Here is a 19,046-nt window from a genome sequence, read left to right as displayed (position 1 = left end):
TTAAGCATTATTTTTTTTCTTTCTTCAGACTTTTAATAAATTAAACAGACAGACTTTTTTGTTGCAGAGAAACACTTTTGACATTTTTAGATGCTTTAAATAAAATCAGAAATACCTTGTAAAATACTCTTGCAATACAATAGTATTATTAAAATTACCAAAAGTAGTAATTATGCAAAACGATCCCTTTCTGGGTGGTACATAATTATTGTTATGGCTGTTGTTGTTCGTATTATTAACATTAATAATGTAGTTTGCTGAGGTTTGGGTCATTTTATCGTGTTGGATACAGAAGTATTAGCAACAAAATAAAGCATTAAAGTAAAATACTAATTTCATAACATACAAAGTAACCTGTAAAATTGCAGTGGAGTAAAAAGCGTAATCAACCAGAATGGAAATATAAAGCATAAAGACTTTTTACAACCTTATAGATGACATCTGAGTTTCACAATAAAAAAGAAAATCTATATAGAGGATATCTGATTGACGCACCAGACTTTGGGAGTCATAAGTTTGTCACAGAGATTTGGTGAAAAGACATATTACAGTATTTGCCAATCGTTTAAGATCAGCTCCATAAATGCAGCAGACATGCAGCGAGGAGACTGTCAAAATGAAACGCTAAGCAAAGCATTTTTGTATGCTTGAAATCAGCAAAGAATTGAACTGTAAAAGTCCACTGAGTTGCCATGTGAGTCAGCCTGGCTGCGCTGTGCGTCAGGCGGGATGTGACTGGACTCGAGGTGCGGGGCGCACTTGGCTCACTTCAGTTGCTATATGGAGACGCACCTCCCAGCTGATCCGGTTAATTTACCCCCCACCCCTCCAGCACCCGGTGTGTTGCCCCCTCTCGGTAGGTTTGTCTTCTGCTGTGCTCCTCTGCAGGCTGCAGACTCGGGCTGGATGTGCGGACACTTGCTGCGCGTCTCTTAATGCTGAGGAGGAACCGCAGGAGCAGCAGAAGCAAAGAGAAGGAGATCAGCGGGACGCACATGGTGAGCTCCGGTGCTTTATTTATTTATTTGTCGTGTGATCTTGGAAGATTTTGTGAGGTTTTCACTCTGCTGTGAAACAGCGCGTAAAGTGAGTTGGATCTTGCATTGTTTTTTTTTTTTGGTCACCGCAATTGACGGCGAAGATAAGACAGATAAGACAGATAAGACAGATAGGACAGATAGGACAGATAAGACAGATAGGACAGGGGGAGGGAATCGCGAAAATGTGTTTGAATGATCAGACTGCATTCATCACGTTGTGTTTTTTTGATCGTAATTTAGCAGAAGTAAGCTGATTTTTTTTTTTTTTTTTTTGAGTCATCGGTGTTCAATTTGTCTTTAAAAATAGAAAAAAACCCCAAGTCTAATTCACTCCTCTAGGCTGAATTTTTATTTTTTATTATGCATTTTTTTAAAATATCATTTTCTAAACATTTGGTTATTTACGTTTATTGTACGATTGTATTGTATTGATTTTAATGCATAAACCTCCTTGGACTGAATTTCCCTGTAACGCCTTAACTTTAGTAAGTGGTTGTGGGACAATCCCACCTTTTCTGTGATAAAATTATAAGAAAAAAAAACAAAAAATGTAATCATAGCATATATGTTAATTTTTTTGTCTTTCTGTTGCGGATTAACTAAAAGAATAATAACAACACAATTTTTAATTTGTTGGACCTAAATGGGAAAAATCCGCGCGTAATGCCAAACACACACATGACTAATTATCAAGATTTTTTCTATCTGAATCAAGTTGTTTGATCAAACTGCGATAGTCTGACACTGTAAATATTATTGTTCCTCTCTGCGAGATAAAGTTAATTGACTTCAGTCAATTTGTGCCTAACAAGTTGCAATTAGCCCTGCGCAGTGGAGGTAATTAGTCTCCAGGCTTTGCTGTTTGTTCTTGCCAAAGTAATCAAACTAAATATGATAAACATTTGAGTTTAATGAACCGAGACAAGTGAATCATTATTCTCAGGTCCACTGAACGCAGCGTCCGCAACCTGCGTGTGACTGCGGGCTGTTTTCCTTTTAAGGTCCGTCTGTGGTTGATTAGTTTCCCTAAAATCCCTCTGAGCCACTTGTATCATGAGAAAATATATCGTATTTGCTTTAATAGACATATAAGGCAGATTCCTATTATTCATTTAGTCGTTTTAATAATACAAGAGTGTGCATGCAGAGTGCACGCAGTTTTACAGACGGGCCTTTAGTGAGCTCGATTAAAACAAGCTGTTGCATATTTTATTTTTGTTTTTTTAATAATCTGATAACCAGTTGTAATAATCAAGGGGTCAACAAAACTCATGGGTGCTTTTTATTTGTTTTCGTGCTGGGGGATTTTTATGTTTCTGCTTTCCCGCCTGCTCCTCTTTATTAACCACCTGCATTACACTGTGTGGGTTTAATTGACACGCAATTACAACCAGAGACCTTTCTTTTATTTCCATCATGTCCGAGGTTGTCTTTGGCGTGACTGCAACACGGAATCACAATGATTTCATTACCATCTGTTTTTTTAATGTCAACATGTGAAGCTGGAGCTGCTGGAGAGCGTCTTGCCAACATGTATGAGGCTGTAAAGGGGTGGGGGTGGGGGGGCTGACAGGAAACTCGCTTTCAAATATCAAGTGGGTTACATGTGTTTTTTATTCAAAAATGAAATAAGCAGAGCTCACGGGTCAAAGCAGAGGTAGAGACACCCTCCATGTGTCTGCAGAGGTACAGGTGGCCCCCGGGGGCCTCCCCGCACATGCACCGGATTGGCAGTTTGTTGGAGGTGCAAACGTGAAGGACGGGGGCCTTTAGCTAAAGATACAAGCAGCGATAATCCATTTTGTGCTGTCTGTTGCTTTCAACCTCCCCGGGCTGCCCCACTAAAATTAGATTATTACACCTAAAACAGAACTCCTGGAATCTGCTCCGTGTGGAATAACACACACATGGGCTTCGACTGTGCAGGCAGGAATGCAGTTTGAGAATACAGACTGCATGCACAGCCTTTCTCTTCTCGCCCCGCAGCCAAGTGTTGTATTTCTGACCGGCTGAGGACAATTGCAAATTAACAAAGGTGTCAGTGTGGTAACATGCACCAACAGGTGCTTTGGTTCCGCTTCAAACACGCAGGCTGTAAGAGAAAGCTTATATAATTGATCATATTTATTTAAAGGCTCCACGTACAGAGCTGGAAATCTTCCCAGCGACCATTAGCCTGTTGTAAATCTCCCTTTCCCTTTAAACGTCACTGTTTATTCACCACAATTTAGTCTTTTTTTAAGCTCATCACCAAGTAGCAAAGCAATTTCAATTCAAGATATCCGCCTTGGTGTTGCTGTCCGGGGCCGCTGCCCATGACGGGGAATGTTAAAACGTGTGAGACAGGCCAAATCCAGCTCATCTGCTCACCAGAACAGTTCCAGACCCAGACAGCTCTAAAGTGCGAACAGGCCAAAGAGAGTTAACAGGTAGCGAGAAGGAGTACCACACGCAACAGATGGCTCTGTTCTTTACTCTCTGAACTTAAAGTCCTCATGTCCTGCTAAATCACGATAAATGCGTTTTCTCTGGCATGATAAAAGTTCTAAACATGAGCATTTACAGGTCAAAACATGATAACTTTTCATACTGCCACTCTTTGGTGATCATATTTTACTCTCACTTTCTTATTTCTTTCTTATTAGATTCTCTGCCTGGCAAAAGCCACCTAAAAAGACAACGGGAACTAAAATGTAGAAATAGAAATATTTAAATAAATTTCACATCACTTTAGCCTTGCCAAACCATAAAGCAAGAGTATTTGTCTCTGTCTCTGCCTCTTCCTGACATTAATATTTTGGCTTCCTCAAGTTCCTCAAGACACATTTCAGCATGATGAAGAATAGCAGAAGAATTACATTAGGAAAATAAATAGGGACTGCAGAGCATGAGCATGAGCGCCGGGCTCCTCGCTCTCCTCTGTTCGGCTATGCTGTAAACATGCCCCCAGGTTGTCAGCAAGTATTTTTCCAGCCCCTTGCCAGCCAAGCATAGCTGCTTCTAAAGATCACCCGCCGGAGATGTTGATCTCATCTTACCACTATTTGGCTGTATAAGCTTTTTGAAAGGCAGAGATTGCTGCCAAGTTATTTCAAAACATATTCTCTGAAACTTAATGTCTCCAAAATTGAGGCATATTTGTGTTTGTAAGGGTTATTTTTTGTCATTTAAACCTCAGCTTGAGGTTTGTTGGGGAGGCAGAAAAGGAGGTGATGGCTATTTGCAGTCAATATGCAATAACAAAAGAACTGGCGTAAAATACTCGAATGTGCAGTTTTTGCATTTTGTTCTCATCCGACGGCACTTTAGAAAGACTCCTGCTCATCTTCAGCGTGTTCTTCCGACACCCCGGCTGTGTGAATTTATGGAAAGCAGCAGAGAAAAACCGTTGAAATCATATCCGGTGGGTTACGGTGGCGCTGCCAGACAGATGATCTGGTTTCGGAAGAAGAGAGAGTATGGATTTGGCCTAGAGGGGCGCGTTAAAAACCTCAGGGGCCTCTCTCTCAGATGACCATTCATTTATCAAAGTGCTTGTAATGGGCCGATGTTTAATTAGTCATGTAATGTGACAAAGACAAGAGCAAGTGCATGTCATGGGAATGTTAAACAACCGCCCTCTTTCTCTTCCAGCCTCGTGGGTTTCACTCGTCCCAACCCTGAACCCCCACCCGCCTACGCTCACTCGTCATTCCTCATCCAGAATGAATTCTTCCAGCACTTCCCTGAATCCTCCTATAACCTTTACCCTGCTCATAATCCTTTTAGCACTGTCTTCCCTTCTTATACAGCCAGGACACTGACACCATATGAAACAAGAGAGCTAATTAATCACCCAATCAACTGTAAGTCCTGCTTTTTATCAGAGCGTTCAGGTTCCCATGGGGCATGTCTCGACACGTCAGGAATGACCAACCGAGGCATCCTGGACCCCAGGAATGTGGCTCGGTGGCATCGGGGTCACGGTCAGACCGCTCATCACTACAGCCTTTGCTTGTAGCGTTTCCTGTAGCAACGCCACAAAACAGGGTCGCCCGATACGCCTGATCTTGGTTTTTGTCCCCAACCCAAGTTTGGTTGCTCCACTTTCTCGAATGACTTTTGGAGGAGCAGGGCAGTTTGACCCGAGGCAGCCGAGGGAGTGCCATGGGCTCCTCACAGGCCGCTCGGAGCTGTGTGGTCCCTGAGGGAAGCCTCATATTTCGGTCGTTGGCTAATTGAGCGGGATGACGAGGCCGGAGAGGCTCTCGGCCCCGTCCTCTCCTATGGGTTTGGTTTATGCAGCCCTGCTGACTTTGCTGTCAGTGTCAAACGCTTGTTAGGACGTCATCAATCTCGCAGCAGTTAAGAATATTCCCAGAACAGAATGAAGGGGGCAGGTGATAGATGAGCAGGGAGACAGACGGAGGAGCAGAGGGAAAGTTGTTTGAAAACGTTGAAGGAAGGCAGTCAGTTATTGGTGAGAGAACGACAGTCCTCTTAAGAATGATGGAAACAAGAACGACCCAAAAGTGAAAAGCATCGAGTCTTCTTAGCAAGAAACAAGCAAGGGAAGTGTTTGCTGAGCATGTGCTTCTGGGCTTCATGTGAGCGGTACAAACCATAAATCACCGATTCCAGAGAAAGAAAGTATGCGCATTGTTCGTTTCATGCCAAAATTAACGCTCTTGGGTATCAAATCTTGACAGAGGAATAAATTACTCCCATCACCAGTTGTAACAGACGGGAAGGGATTTGTTCGCGCTGCAGACGTACACAAGTCCGTGTTTGTCTTTACCACGGAAGTATCCATGTAGGGGCTCAAGCCGAACACACATTTTGATCTATAAATCAGTCCCTACCATCCTCAAGACTAATCTCCATCCCCTCTCTTTCCCTCCCCTCATTTCTTTGTCTTTTTTTTCTCATGCCTCCTTCTCTGCTCAATAACACTTCACACTGTTCATGCTCAGACACGTCGCTCGGCTGCAGCACTGACCGACGGTAAAGTGATTTGAAAAGGAGAACCATAAACGTGATGGATGTGGTCCAGCTCGGGGTTTAGCCCCAGCTGTCGGGCATGTTTTTTGTCATTTCAGACAGACCCGCTGGGTGCGCGCCCTTCTTCACCCGTGTTCATCCACTCTTTTTGGGCTTGAAGGGAGCTTGGAGATGAATATGCTCTTAAGGGCTGTCAAGGTCACAGGTTCAAACCAGTGGCTGACACTACTGTGAAGATGGGAGATTACATTTTTATGGGATGAGAGTTTTACTGGCATCTACTGAAAGCAAATAAGGTGCAGTTTAAATGATGCAGCTAGCTGGTATCATGTGTTTTCAATAAAGGCGCAGGTGGTCTATCTTAGATTTCCTTCTTTGGCTTCAAATTCAGATCATATAAATCAATCAGTTTGTTTTTTTTGGTTTTATGACCTAACTCCCATGGCTTTCTCTTAAACATCATCTTTTTTTTTTTCTTTCCACAGGCTGGATGACATGATGTTCCTACCCTTCTCCCCTCCCCCCTCCACCTCTCTCTTCCCTGTTTTCCTTCCACTCCTCCTTCTCCTTCCTGCAACCCTTGTCTCCTCCTCCTTTTCCCACACTCCATTGAGCTGGACTTCGCCTCATGACCCCTGCTATCACCTAGATGGCCGTCCACGACACTGCCTGTCCGAGTTTATCAACGCTGCCTACAGTATACCAGTCAATGTTAGCCACTCGCTACAGGTGCCTGACTATGACGGCAACATCACCACCTTGACAGACCTCCACAATCCCCATAACCTCACTTGCTGGATGGCTCACAGAGGTTCTGACGCTGGGGAATGGGTCATCACGCTACCTCTAGGCCGCCGCTTTGAGATTACATATATAAGTTTACAGTTCTGCCACCAGGGGGAGCCATCAGACCCCATCGCCATCTCCATCCTCAAGTCGATGGACTACGGACGCACCTGGAGGCCGATGCAGCACTACTCTAATGACTGCCTTGGGACCTTTGGGCTGCCGTCCCTGACAGTAGCCCAAACAAGGCACCAAGAGACAGAACCGCTCTGCTCGGACCCTCGCCCCTTGCAAAAGCAGAGGGGTGGCATGGTGCTGGCCTTCTCCACATTGGACGGAAGACCATCTTCTCCTGATTTTGACTACAGTCACACCCTCCAGGACTGGGTGACAGCCACAGACATCCGCGTGGTCTTCCATCAGGTGTCCAAAAATGACAAAGTGGGCAACTTGGACAGGAAGGAAGATGCACGACTGCGTGATGGTGCAGAAGATGACAGAGGGACTGGGCTTCTGAGGTGGAGAGAGGTGGGCTACAGGGGGCACACTGGAGATCAAGTGAACAAGTTAAACACAGATAATACACTGGCATTTTTTGATAGGGAGACAAAAAACTCAGAGATGAGGGGGAGGAACAAAGGGGAGAAAGTGGACAAACATGGAAGGAAGGGCCATCATAAAGGGTCAGATCAAGATGAAGATGAGCACAACGTGACCAGCAAGGAAGGGGGTGATCGCATTAGCACAGACTCACTCGCCCCCTCAAAGAAAGGTGGGAAAGGCAGAGGGCGGGGCCATAAGCAGGAAAACAATCATTGGCTTCCTTGCCCCAGCGGAGGTTGTAATTGGACGGTTGTAGGGCGAAACAGGAGTAGCAAGGGGCGGGAACTGAGGAAGAGGAGAAACAATAACCTCAACACCAAACAAAGCTCCATGGACCTGCAGGTGAGACCTCCTGCTGCTTTTATTTCTGCTGTTCATGCTCCTCTGGCCCTCTCGGACCTGCAAGTTGGCGGCAGGTGTAAATGTAACGGACATGCTTCCAAATGTCGCCGTGACGACACAGGCCGGGCGGTGTGTGTGTGTGAGCATCACACAGCAGGGCCAGACTGTGATGTGTGTGAGGACTTCTACTGTGACAGACCGTGGCATCGAGCTACACCCACCAACCCACACCCCTGTGTTGGTGAGTCCTGCATCCTCGTGCTGAATGAAAATATTTTATGAAATTGTCTTATGTTGTTCCCTAAACATTCCTTTTCTAGCTTTCATGTACGTTTAGATGACAGATAAAGACATGCTCACAAGTGATACCACAAAAACAAACGTGAAGTATAAATGTCGTCAGGCGACTTGTTGTATTTATTTACAATCTTCTTGAAAAAAATACAAATTTATGGTCCAGTTCCAAGTGAAATTTGAGAGGACTCGAATAGTTCTCATAATGCAGCTGGGTCTTTCATTTCCCCCTCCCAAAGTGGTAAACACCCATATCTGTCTACACATTTTGCAGCACAGACTTTCTGTAATAAATGTGTCGTCTCAAAGTCCAAGGCGAGTTGACATCATCTGCGTTATTTTCTCAGACTTTAAGAAAGAAATGACACACCTGTTTTCACAGGCTCAGTTCTATTCCTCATGACAATTAAACTGAGCTGAACTAATTAAACTTGTTGTTGCTGAACAGGTACAAGCCTAACAATGTCAAATCCCTCCTGTCATCTTTCTGCTCTTGGCTTTCTAATAAAATATGTATTCCTTCTGTGTTTCCATATGGACACCATATAAACATAACACAAATAAAGTTTGCTTGAAATTACTGAAAACCAAAATCAAATAAGCTTTTCCTGATGTGGATTAATCTTTGGATAAAAAATACAGTTTGAATTAAAGAAAAGCATGTATTTTTTTTGTTTGTTTGTTTGTTTGTTTCATGCAATATGCACACTCACAACTTTGCTGAAATAGTAATAATTTGAATTGTTTCAAATTAAATCAGTTATAGTTGTAGTCATAGTTGACAATGTTTTAAGGTTTTAAGAAGAAATAATTGTTGTTTCTTATGGCAGCTTATTGCCCAGAAGTCCTTGTATGTTAAATATATTGATACACTGAGGGTTAAATGAAACTGATCCAGAACATCAAATGTGAGGTGTTGTGATGATCATTTTCACCACGGGGTCTGACTGTTTTCTCTCTCTCTCTCTTGTCCAGCCTGTGAATGTAACGGTCATTCAAACAAGTGCCGCTTCAGCATGGAGGTGTTTCAGCAGTCGGGCCGGCGCAGCGGAGGCGTGTGTCAGAAGTGTCGCCACAACACGGCCGGTCGCCACTGCCAGTACTGCCAGAACGGATACACCCGCGACTACAGCAAGCCGCTGAACCACCGCAAGGCCTGCCAACGTCAGTCACTACACGTGTGTGTGTTTGGGACACCACTTTTGGGGGTTGGGGAGTGTATACTCATCTTTATACATCCATAGGTGATTAAACATCATAGCGTGAGAGACTATCTGAATGCATGTCTCTGTGTTAGTGGTACGCTACTCGTCTTAGAGACACACACAAAAAACCACCCACAAACTACTGAACTGCCACCTGTATCTCCATCGTTACTACCGGCTGGCATCTGCCGTGACCCCTGACCTCTGACAGGTCACATGTTCTAAGTGACTGTGACACTCTGGCATGCTCGTGCAGAAGCTTGACCATGGGCCTAATATGTCCAAAGTTAAAGAGGTCTCTTTGGGCTTGAGTTATGATTCGTTATCGCCGCACTTTTTATGCGTGAAACTACAGAAAACTGCGAATTTATATCCTCCTTTGGTTTATCGATGCTGTATTCCACCAAGTTACCCCCTCAGAGGCCAATCACTCATTTTCTCCAGTCAGGTTGTTTGGACTCATTTTAAGGATTTGTGTAAACATCACTGGAGTGTGAACAGAACTGCCTAAGTGCAGCTTCCTCTTGCTATCTGTCTTCTCTCCGGTCTTATCCTGTAATAGTAGTGGTAAATAAAAGGCTTTGCCACGTAAACTATGGCAAATCCAGGGAGTAATCGTTATACAGTCAACATTAAGGGAGGAAAAATAATGGAAAAGAAATGAATTTAGACACAGCATGGGTCTCCATCTTCCAGCTGAAAGCAAACAAATTTTGTGGTGTTGCAAACGTGTTGTCAGTAAACCAACCCAAATCATCCCATCCACCACGTGGCATTCAGCTGTAGCTCTGTGGAGGGATTTGTCCTTGTTTACCCAGCAAGACGGCTACAAAATAGCTTTTACAGCGTTAGTAGAGGTCGTGTGTCTTTGCTCAAGGACACCTTCTCCAGATGGATGCTGTCAAGCGGGATTAAACGCAGGTGCTGTCACTGATGGATGGGCTTCTTAATTCTGTCTATTCTGTTCTGCTTGGTGGAGTAGGCACAGACTTGGACACGTTTTTGCTTAATATATCTCAAACTTGCTTCCTTGGTGTCACAGCTTGGTGGATTTTTCTCTACAAAGCCATGGCTACACAAGCAAAAGTATGCTTGTAATCAGTGCCATTTCATTTTCATGTAAGTACAACATATTTGCATGTGAAAACTCTCTCAACTGGCCACTAAGAGCCAACTATGTGCACTAGCGACTCATTTGATGCATTACTAGTATAAAAATATCATATTTAATGTGAAAAGGGGTCACTCATGATGAACCTCTGCAGTTCCTCTCAGCTCTACAGAGCATTTTAGCATCTGTCAGTCGACTGTTTTGGCTTTAAAAATCTTCTCAGCGTTGTTTGCAGAAGGCAGCCGTCTTCCAGCAAAAAAAAAAGCTTTGATAAACCACTTTCTCTAATTCTCTCATTCTCCTTTTCAGCGTGCCAGTGCCATCCTTTGGGGGCGGTGGGTCGCTGGTGCAACCAGACATCAGGACAGTGTCTGTGTCGAGAAGGTGTGACCGGCCTCAGGTGTAACCGCTGTGCCCCGGGATACAAACAGGGCAGGTCCCCTCTGCGGCCCTGCATACGTAAGTCAACTACAGAAAACTGTCAGTTAATACCTTAATATGGAGAGCGTGCTTATTGGGGAAAAAAATGCCACTAGCTGTTGACATCTGATGGACATACAAATAATAGCAGTCTCAAAGAGGCAAAAGCAGGCAGAAGCAGTGTGATGTTTTAGTGGTGAAAAAACATTTTTGAGTTTCTGTCTTATTCAAGCAATTTGATTGATGAAAACTAAGAAAAAACTTTATCATGAAGGGGGCAGATCTGAAAACTGTTGTGCCTCATCCAGGCATCAGATCAGAAAATATGGTAGTGGAATATGGAATATGTTATGGAAGTCAGCGGCTTGTTTTGTGGATGAGGTTGTAGGACTCGTTTTAATATAGATCATGAGACTTCTCTCTGCTTTCGATGCATGCAGCCATGCTAAAATAAATCACAGACTTGATAGTCTGTTGTCAGTCATGACAAAGTGACCTCTGTACTTTCTCCTTCAATTTGATTTGCTCGTGACCTAAATGGATTAAACCTCCTATCAAGCTCTCTAAGCCTTTATCAGGTAGCAGCTCAATATAAAAGGGGCCGCTGCCATTCAAACTAATTTGGCTCAGTCTCCCAGCATGTCTCCTTTTCATCATCCCTAGAGACAGTGTCCATAGCAGCGTTCACATGAGCTGACCGCTACAGGGAAACCTCATCCCCAGCTGATCTGGGATCAGCGTCAGATCAAGTGGATTGTTGCTGCTCATATCTCCGCGCCTGGTCAGCACTGAACCTCAGTCATGAGCGCTAATCCACGTGCGCTTCCCCGGCTAATCGCACGAGTGCCGACAACTACACAGGCCGCAGGACGCTGTGCGAGCCCCCCAATCAGGTGACATAGGGAGCCAGCGGCGGCGCGCTTCACACCTGTTGTGCAGCTCAAAACTCTCCCCCATCACAGGGCACGGACTCATAACTCTCACAGTGAAAGGAGCGAGTGAAAGAAAACCTTGTTTGTTTTTACTGCCAGACCATCTCAGGCTATGTATAGCATCTCTTAGCCCCTCTAACACCTCCTCTCATCAGACAGACCCAAAGGCACACAGCAGACACACTAAAATTAACGCTGGCTTCCACTGAAACTATTTATCCACACTTTGAGCAACAAAGAGGAAGTGGAAGTTCACAGAATTAAGTATGTGGCTAAACTGGAAGTTAATGTGAGAGAACTTTATGAGGGGAAAGCTAGCTAGAGATAGCCACAGCTCGTGCTAAAACGAAATTTAATAACTGATGAAACCCGTGGAAAAACATCCATTCTGATTAACTTAATTACCAAGATGACACGTTATTATTTCACATAATAAGTAACAGCTGTTTGAAATGTTAACTTAAGGCCTTTTCGCGCTCATACACGGCCACTGTCATATGTTACCATAACAACGGCGGTGCAGAAATTAGTTTTAAAAGGAGGAGTCTGGTGAATTTGGATCAATGTATATCGTACACTTAAGTGTATGATAGAAGGTATTTATTCTTGTAGGTGGGCTTTCATTTAGGTGGATGAAATTACATGTCAAAGCCTCTCTGGTTTCTGTGTTGTCTCTGGTCTCGATTCTTTGCTTTACGGTTAGGTTAGATTGCTTTCTAAATTACTTTATTAAATTCAACAAGACCGAGACACCAAGTAAAACTGTTCAAATGGACTAGGAAAGATAAACAATCAAAATAAAGTTAAGTCTTCTTGAAGATTATCCAGAGTGTAGTAGATGATGGTCAGATTTGTATTTATGTTGTCTTGCTTACGTATTGTTTTTATCGCACATCACATTTTACCACTTCTTGATTTAAATATATATTTTTTTGTGCACAACTGCTTGTGTTTCTGCTGTGTTTAATATGTGGAAGTGATATAGAAAAGCCTGATGCTGAAGAGCGTAGTATCAGTAATGAAACTCGTGTATCGTAAAGGCCTAAGTATCTGAAAGTTTAAAACTTTGACTCAGCCCTGCTCCCTCGTTTGCCTCATTTTGACCTCTTAGATAATGCACATTAATGCACATATCCACACATACAGAGGAACACCTTCCTGTGTTTTAAAAGTAGGGGACAGTCAGTCAGCTGGGTGGGAGTGTAGGGTGTCACTGGCCCAGTTGTGTCAGAGAGGACAGGACGTGGACGGGGAGGACGGAGTGTGAACTTGGTAAAATATGGTAGCACTGTCACACGCGGCCACTTTTACAAGAGGCCTGGATAATGTATGTGCAACATCAGCAGGTTGTTTGTTTCCCATCCACGAGTTCATGGACACGCAGTGAGGCAGACTTTATTAGACTCTGTGTAATGTTTGACACGAAACCATACAAGAAGTGACGGTTTGACCTTATTAAGTTACCAAAAGTAAAGTTTGTGTCTGTGTGCGTTCAAGTGGGTGACAGAGAGTGTGTTCCAAGCCCATAAAAAGGGACCTCACACACGCACACACACACACACGTTTTTGACACTTGCTTATCTTCTGTGTGCGTGTGTGGATGCAGACACGAGAGGCGTTTAAACACAACACACACAATCTGCACCAACCCGACAGCTTGTGTTAGGTAGGCTGAAGCTTCCCTGTGCATCTGTCGCTGTCACCCGTCTGAAACTGTGTTTGTGTTCGCAGGAATTCAAGCGGTCGCACCGACTCCAGCATACCAGCCTCAGTACAGCATAGGTCAGTAGATTTACAGGCAGACATGTCTTGTATTTTATCAACAATAAACACATTTAATGGTGAGCTTTTGGCAAGTCGTTATGGTCACTTGTTAGCACATTAAAACCCATCTCTTCTCATTTGTTAATTTTACATTTTTTTGTTTTAGGTAGACAAGTTATAAGACAATATGTGCTGTGAGACAATAGACAACTATCACTTTAAATATTTCTGGTTGTATTTAATCATTGTGGTTAATGTACACATTAGAACAACACTGGATTAACAGGATTTTTGTATCAATGTGGTGAATTCACTTGATTTTTCAAACATATGTGATTCATGGGATTCATATAGCTGTCTTACATATGAACACCTTCTCAATTAAATGTACTAAATTTCAAGAAGTGTATATATGATATCACAGTAAGAAATTACATATACCTTTATGGATAGACATATAGATAAAGATTTTATTCATAGCACTCACTCCATAATGTTAGATATGCATGTAACACTTTTAGTCCTATGCACTTATTCGCTTTAGTGTATGTGTAGTGTATGTCTTCATCTCTTGTGATCTCTTTGTCAATCCCCTTGTGCAGGATTCATTTTTGATATTTTTGAACTGAAGCTGTTGTGAGAGTCTCTGCTCTGACCTTCCACGCAGTAGCTAACCACTCCCTCCTAGTGGCAGCTGGAGGAATGTCCCACCTGCTGCCGCCGAGGTCATCTGTTAGTCACAGGATACTGTGATGACAAATATAAGCAGCCATATTGTAATTAGGGGTAAAGACATGTGCTGATGTGCTCGCTATGAAATGATACCCTCATCTGATGCGCTTTCCCTCCCTCCCTCCCTCTCTTTGTCTGTTATAGCGGAGGAGTGTGTTTCATACTGCCAGCCTTCTCAGCTTAAAGTCAGAATGAACTTGGAGACTTATTGTCTCAAGGACTACGGTTGGTGTTTTTATCTATGACCTTGTCAACAAAGAAAAATAACGTCTTCATTAGAAGACTTTGCTGAAGTGAATAAAATCTTGAATTCAAACTAATTAAAACTCTGAATTTCTGACTGACTCAATCGCAAACCTAAACCATTTATTTAAATTGCATTCATACTGAAATAATAACTTTTCAGCATATCAGTATGGGAAAAAAAACACTGATGTGGTGTCTCTGTCTTTCTCAGTGCTGAAGGTGCAGGTGAGAGGGATGGAGCGTTCAGGTCCCTGGTGGCAGTTCTCCATCTCAGTCCAAACAGTCTTCCGTACGGGGTCCACCTCCCGCGTTCGCAGGGGCCCCCGTTCCCTCTGGGTCCCTGACCGTGACCTTGGCTGCGGGTGCCCGGCCCTCCATGTGGGCCGGACGTTCCTCTTGATCGGTGCGGAGGAGGGGGAGCGGGGTTGGGGCCCCGAGGAGAGTCGCCTGGTGGCGGACCGCTCCACACTTGCCCTCCAGTGGCGGGAACACTGGAGCCACAAACTAAGGGGCTTCCGGGGGCAGGACAAGAGGGGCCGCTGCCCGTCGAAATCCCACGACAACCACCAGCACCACAGGGAGCGAACAAAGCCCCAGTCTGGGTACATCCCCCCTCACTTGGTAACTGAGAAAGACACTCAAACCTCAGAGGTGCCGCACACACACTCTCACGGGGACGACGAGGTTAAATCCACAGAGCCGACCTCTTTGTCAACCACACCCGCTTTGGTGTGCTCTACTCAAGGTCCTGGATGAAAAACAAAAACCACGAGGAGAGAAAAAAAAAATAATAATAATAAAAAACATTTTCCTCCACCTCTTTGGAGAACAACCACGAGGAGAGAAAAGTGCTCTTTTTTACAGCTTTTCCTGAAGGCCTCAGGAGAAACAGTCGTGACTCCACACACAGAAACACACACTCACCTCTTATGTGTGATGTTTAAGTGCTAAAAATGTGAAGAAACACAAGGAGACTTTTTTTGGAAGGTAAAGTTAAATTTTGTGCAGGAAAACGTTTCACTTATGTGAAATTTTAATATTTTCTACCTAAGAAGCTTTTGAAAATTAAAAGTCTGACTAAACTCTGATTGGAATACCCTGCAGTATTTTTGCATCTTATTTTAGTATTTATGTCATATTTATTCAATTAATTAACCTGTAATATATATATATATATATATATATACACACACACACACAAAGGAAAACTGACAGTCTAAATAAATAACACACACAACAACACAAATTGTGCCAATTTACCAACATTATTAAAAGGCCAAAAATTCTACCTCACATTTGCTACACAACAAATGTAATAAGCTCATCCAGAAATGTCATGTTTTTTTTTTTTGTTAAATAAAAACAGAGTGGCCATGTTATTATATACATTTTTTTTTGTTTGTTTTATTTTATTTTATTTTTTTACTGGCAAGATCCATAAAGTATCTTTGACTTTGTATTTTTAATTTTTATAGCAAAATTTGAAATGAACAGAATAAAATTAAATGTATTAATAAAATTCTACTAAATCCAAGGAGCTTTAAAATGACAGTAAATGTAAAGAGCTGTGCTGTAGCTGATAATTTAATATTTTAACAAAATTTCTACACATTTTCCATTAGGGAAGAACTTTTACTTCTTTACCAATTCTAGTCTAAAGTTGTGCATCTGTATTGTGTACTACAACTGCACAGATTATTTTCTAATAATTTCTGCTTCTGCTCACGTGTAGTTTCAATAGCTGAAATAAAAATAACACAGGTCTCTGACTCAAACCCACATGTGTCCCTTGCATTCACACATTATTTGGGGAAATTGACACTATCTACAATCTACTTCCTCACTGAACAGCTGACATCGAGACCAAACTAACTTCAGCCAAATTTTCTAACCATATAGGAATCCTCTGATAGACTGTTAGAGGCCCAGATACGGATCTAAAAAGCACTGGTCTGACCTATCGTCACGACTTCTGTTTCCATTTGGGAGATATGGCGTCATAGCCCAGGGGAAATGCTGGTGGAGGTGGTGGTGGTGGTGGTGGTGGTTAGTTCGGACAGATGGAAGAGCTCCTATTTGTTGAGCAGCCATGTTGTTTTGGTCACGGCTGTGTCAGCGATTGGCTGTGCCGCCGTGTCGCAGCCTGTGATAGAAAATAAAAAGAGAAAAATAGCCTCGCTGACTGATGACGGCTCACCGAGGGAGTTTCTGTGGACTTTGTACTCATGAGGTCCAAATGTCTTCACAAGCTTCTTCCAGCAGCTTCTGTGGGAGCACATAACCCACAGGGGTCCTTATAGGAAGCGAAAAGATTCTGTTGAAGCAGGATTGAGTTTTTAAAATTTTGTTTCCTTCGGGCCTCCAAAATATGAAGATATGCCACTGGCCGACAGTGATCGCTGAAGAGTGAAGTCCACTTAATGCTTAGGAGAAGGACAGGGGACTTTTTAAAATTTACCGCAGCTTCGTATCAGAACTTTGGAAATGTGTCAACACCAACCGTTGAATGAATGAGTTACAGCTGGACCAAATAGCAAGCAAGAAGTGTTGTGTGGCTTTTTATTTTCATATAAAATCATCAATAAATGCTGCAATGTGATTATAGTGGACACGTGAGCTCAAACATTACATTTCATCTGAAAAAAATAAGCAGAACAGGGCAGAATTTGCATTCTGAACAAAACAAGTTTACAAGCTCATTTTGCTTAAAAAAAAAAAAAAAAAAAGAAAAAAGAAAAATAAGAAGAAAGTGGAATTTAAGATGCCCTAGCTGAGATTTTATAGACCTTATTTGCATTGGTTCTTTCTGCCTGCTCTTATTAACGTCATTTCCAGCAGAAACAGAAAGCTGATTTAAGAAATAAAGAATAAAGATCAGGAGTTGGAGGAGAACAAAAACAGAGCTAAAAGAGAGTGAATGTTAGTCTTATATTCATCAGCTGGACAGAAATTCCCAATTCCAAATGAATGCTGATGTTGCTCCATCACAGCTGGATGTGATACTTAAACTGTTCATTTCTCACGGCTGTGTTTACCAAGACTCAGCACTGGCTGTGGGTAAGGAAAGCATAATGTCAGGAAACCTGGACAGGCAGTGTCAAAACCAAAAAAAAAAAAAAAAAAATCAGCCGAACTCATGACAACAGCAACGGCACAGCAGTTGTAACAGTTAAGGTTTCGCATACACAGCATGCAGGGCTCACATCCACACATGTGTGTACAGACAATGTATGTGTGTTAGTACATGCACAATCATGTCATGAAGGCAAAGCATCCGCCGTGTGTGCCTGTGTGTGTGTGAAGGCAAAGCACCTGCTGCATTGGCTGCAGGAAGCACCTGTCAGTGGTCGTCTCCTCAGCGCAGCCTCTGTCGACATGAGGGTTTGATCCTAACACTCACCAAACACACACACACACACACACACACACACACACACACTTACACAGACACTAACAGACAACTTAAGCCTGCGGCTCGTTCTGCTGCAGGGGGGTTATCTGTGGCTTTGTTCACTTTAAACCGACAACACACATTTTCTTGAGGCGCCGTGGATGAGTGAGGGTCGATCCTTCGGTGGCATGTGGAAAATGGGGTCAGCTTCTTCTTCTTCTTCTTTTTCTCTGGCAAAGTGTGTGAGTGTGTTTGTGTGTGTGTCTGCTTGTGAGTGTGAGGTATTATGTTTACAACCCGCTGAGGGTACGCTTTACGAGAGGTGACTCTCCTGCACTGGCAGCCAAAGTCAAAGTTCAACTAGACCTGCAAACACACACACACACACACACTTATTTTTATTCTCTCATTTCCTTTTTCTCACATACACAGGACACAGGAGGACACACACACACACACACACACACTTCAAATTTCACTTCAATCTCCTCTCAGAGCTTCTTCCTCACACACTCGCAAGTTGTTCTTTCTCACCCAAGAGCTCAAGTCCGAGTTCAGCAAGTTTCACTGGGAAACACACACACACACACACACACACACACACACACACACAAACTGTGGGCTTCTGTTAACCTGAGAGGCAGAGGGTCAATCCCTGTGATCCACAGCCTGCATGCCTTCCATACAGACACGCCGCCGACACAGCAACCTGACTCCCAGCTAGATTAGGACTAATCAAGCATGGCACAGCTCCGGCCAGCAACACCATGACACACACATGCAGACATTTATACACACTGTACTGCAAACATGTGCACACCAGCAGCATTTGCCGCTTTAATTTTTCCTACAAATTATTACTGAGAGTAATGGAGTGAAAAGTTATTTTCAGGCCACCATCTGTTGTCCTGATGTGCAGAGGTTCCAATTAAACCTTTTCCATATTCCCCTCTTTATGTCAGTGGTTGAATGTATCCAAGTACATTTACTCAGGTACTGCAGTCAAGTACAAATTTGTGCTTAAATACTGTGCTTTTTGATCAACTATATTTGTCTGCAAATTCAGTGATTCTGATATTGGATGTTGCTTTCTCTCTCTCTCTCTCTCTCTCTCTCTCTCTCACACACACACACACACGTCACTCTCTTCTCAAAGCTTGTCCATCTCTTCCTGACACACTCCAAACTCTTATTTCACAC

At 43.1% G+C, this 19,046-nt stretch overlaps 1 protein-coding gene across 1 annotated transcript; it reads left to right on the top strand.

The window, feature by feature from the left end:
* Positions 1-608: 608 nt before the first annotated feature.
* Positions 609-17,231, top strand: ntn5 (netrin 5). Its single transcript, XM_046381487.1, has 7 exons — positions 609-998; positions 6,506-7,992; positions 9,021-9,209; positions 10,671-10,820; positions 13,445-13,495; positions 14,354-14,434; positions 14,667-17,231. Exons 2-7 carry the CDS (start codon positions 6,516-6,518, stop codon positions 15,209-15,211), a joined length of 2,493 nt encoding a protein of 830 aa, XP_046237443.1. The 5' UTR covers positions 609-998; positions 6,506-6,515; the 3' UTR covers positions 15,212-17,231.
* The last annotated feature ends 1,815 nt before the right edge of the window (positions 17,232-19,046 follow it).

This window comes from Scatophagus argus, chromosome 23 (assembly GCF_020382885.2).
Source record: "Scatophagus argus isolate fScaArg1 chromosome 23, fScaArg1.pri, whole genome shotgun sequence".
Classification (NCBI taxonomy): Eukaryota; Metazoa; Chordata; class Actinopteri; family Scatophagidae; genus Scatophagus; species Scatophagus argus.
This window is presented reverse-complemented; position numbering and strand designations above follow the sequence as displayed.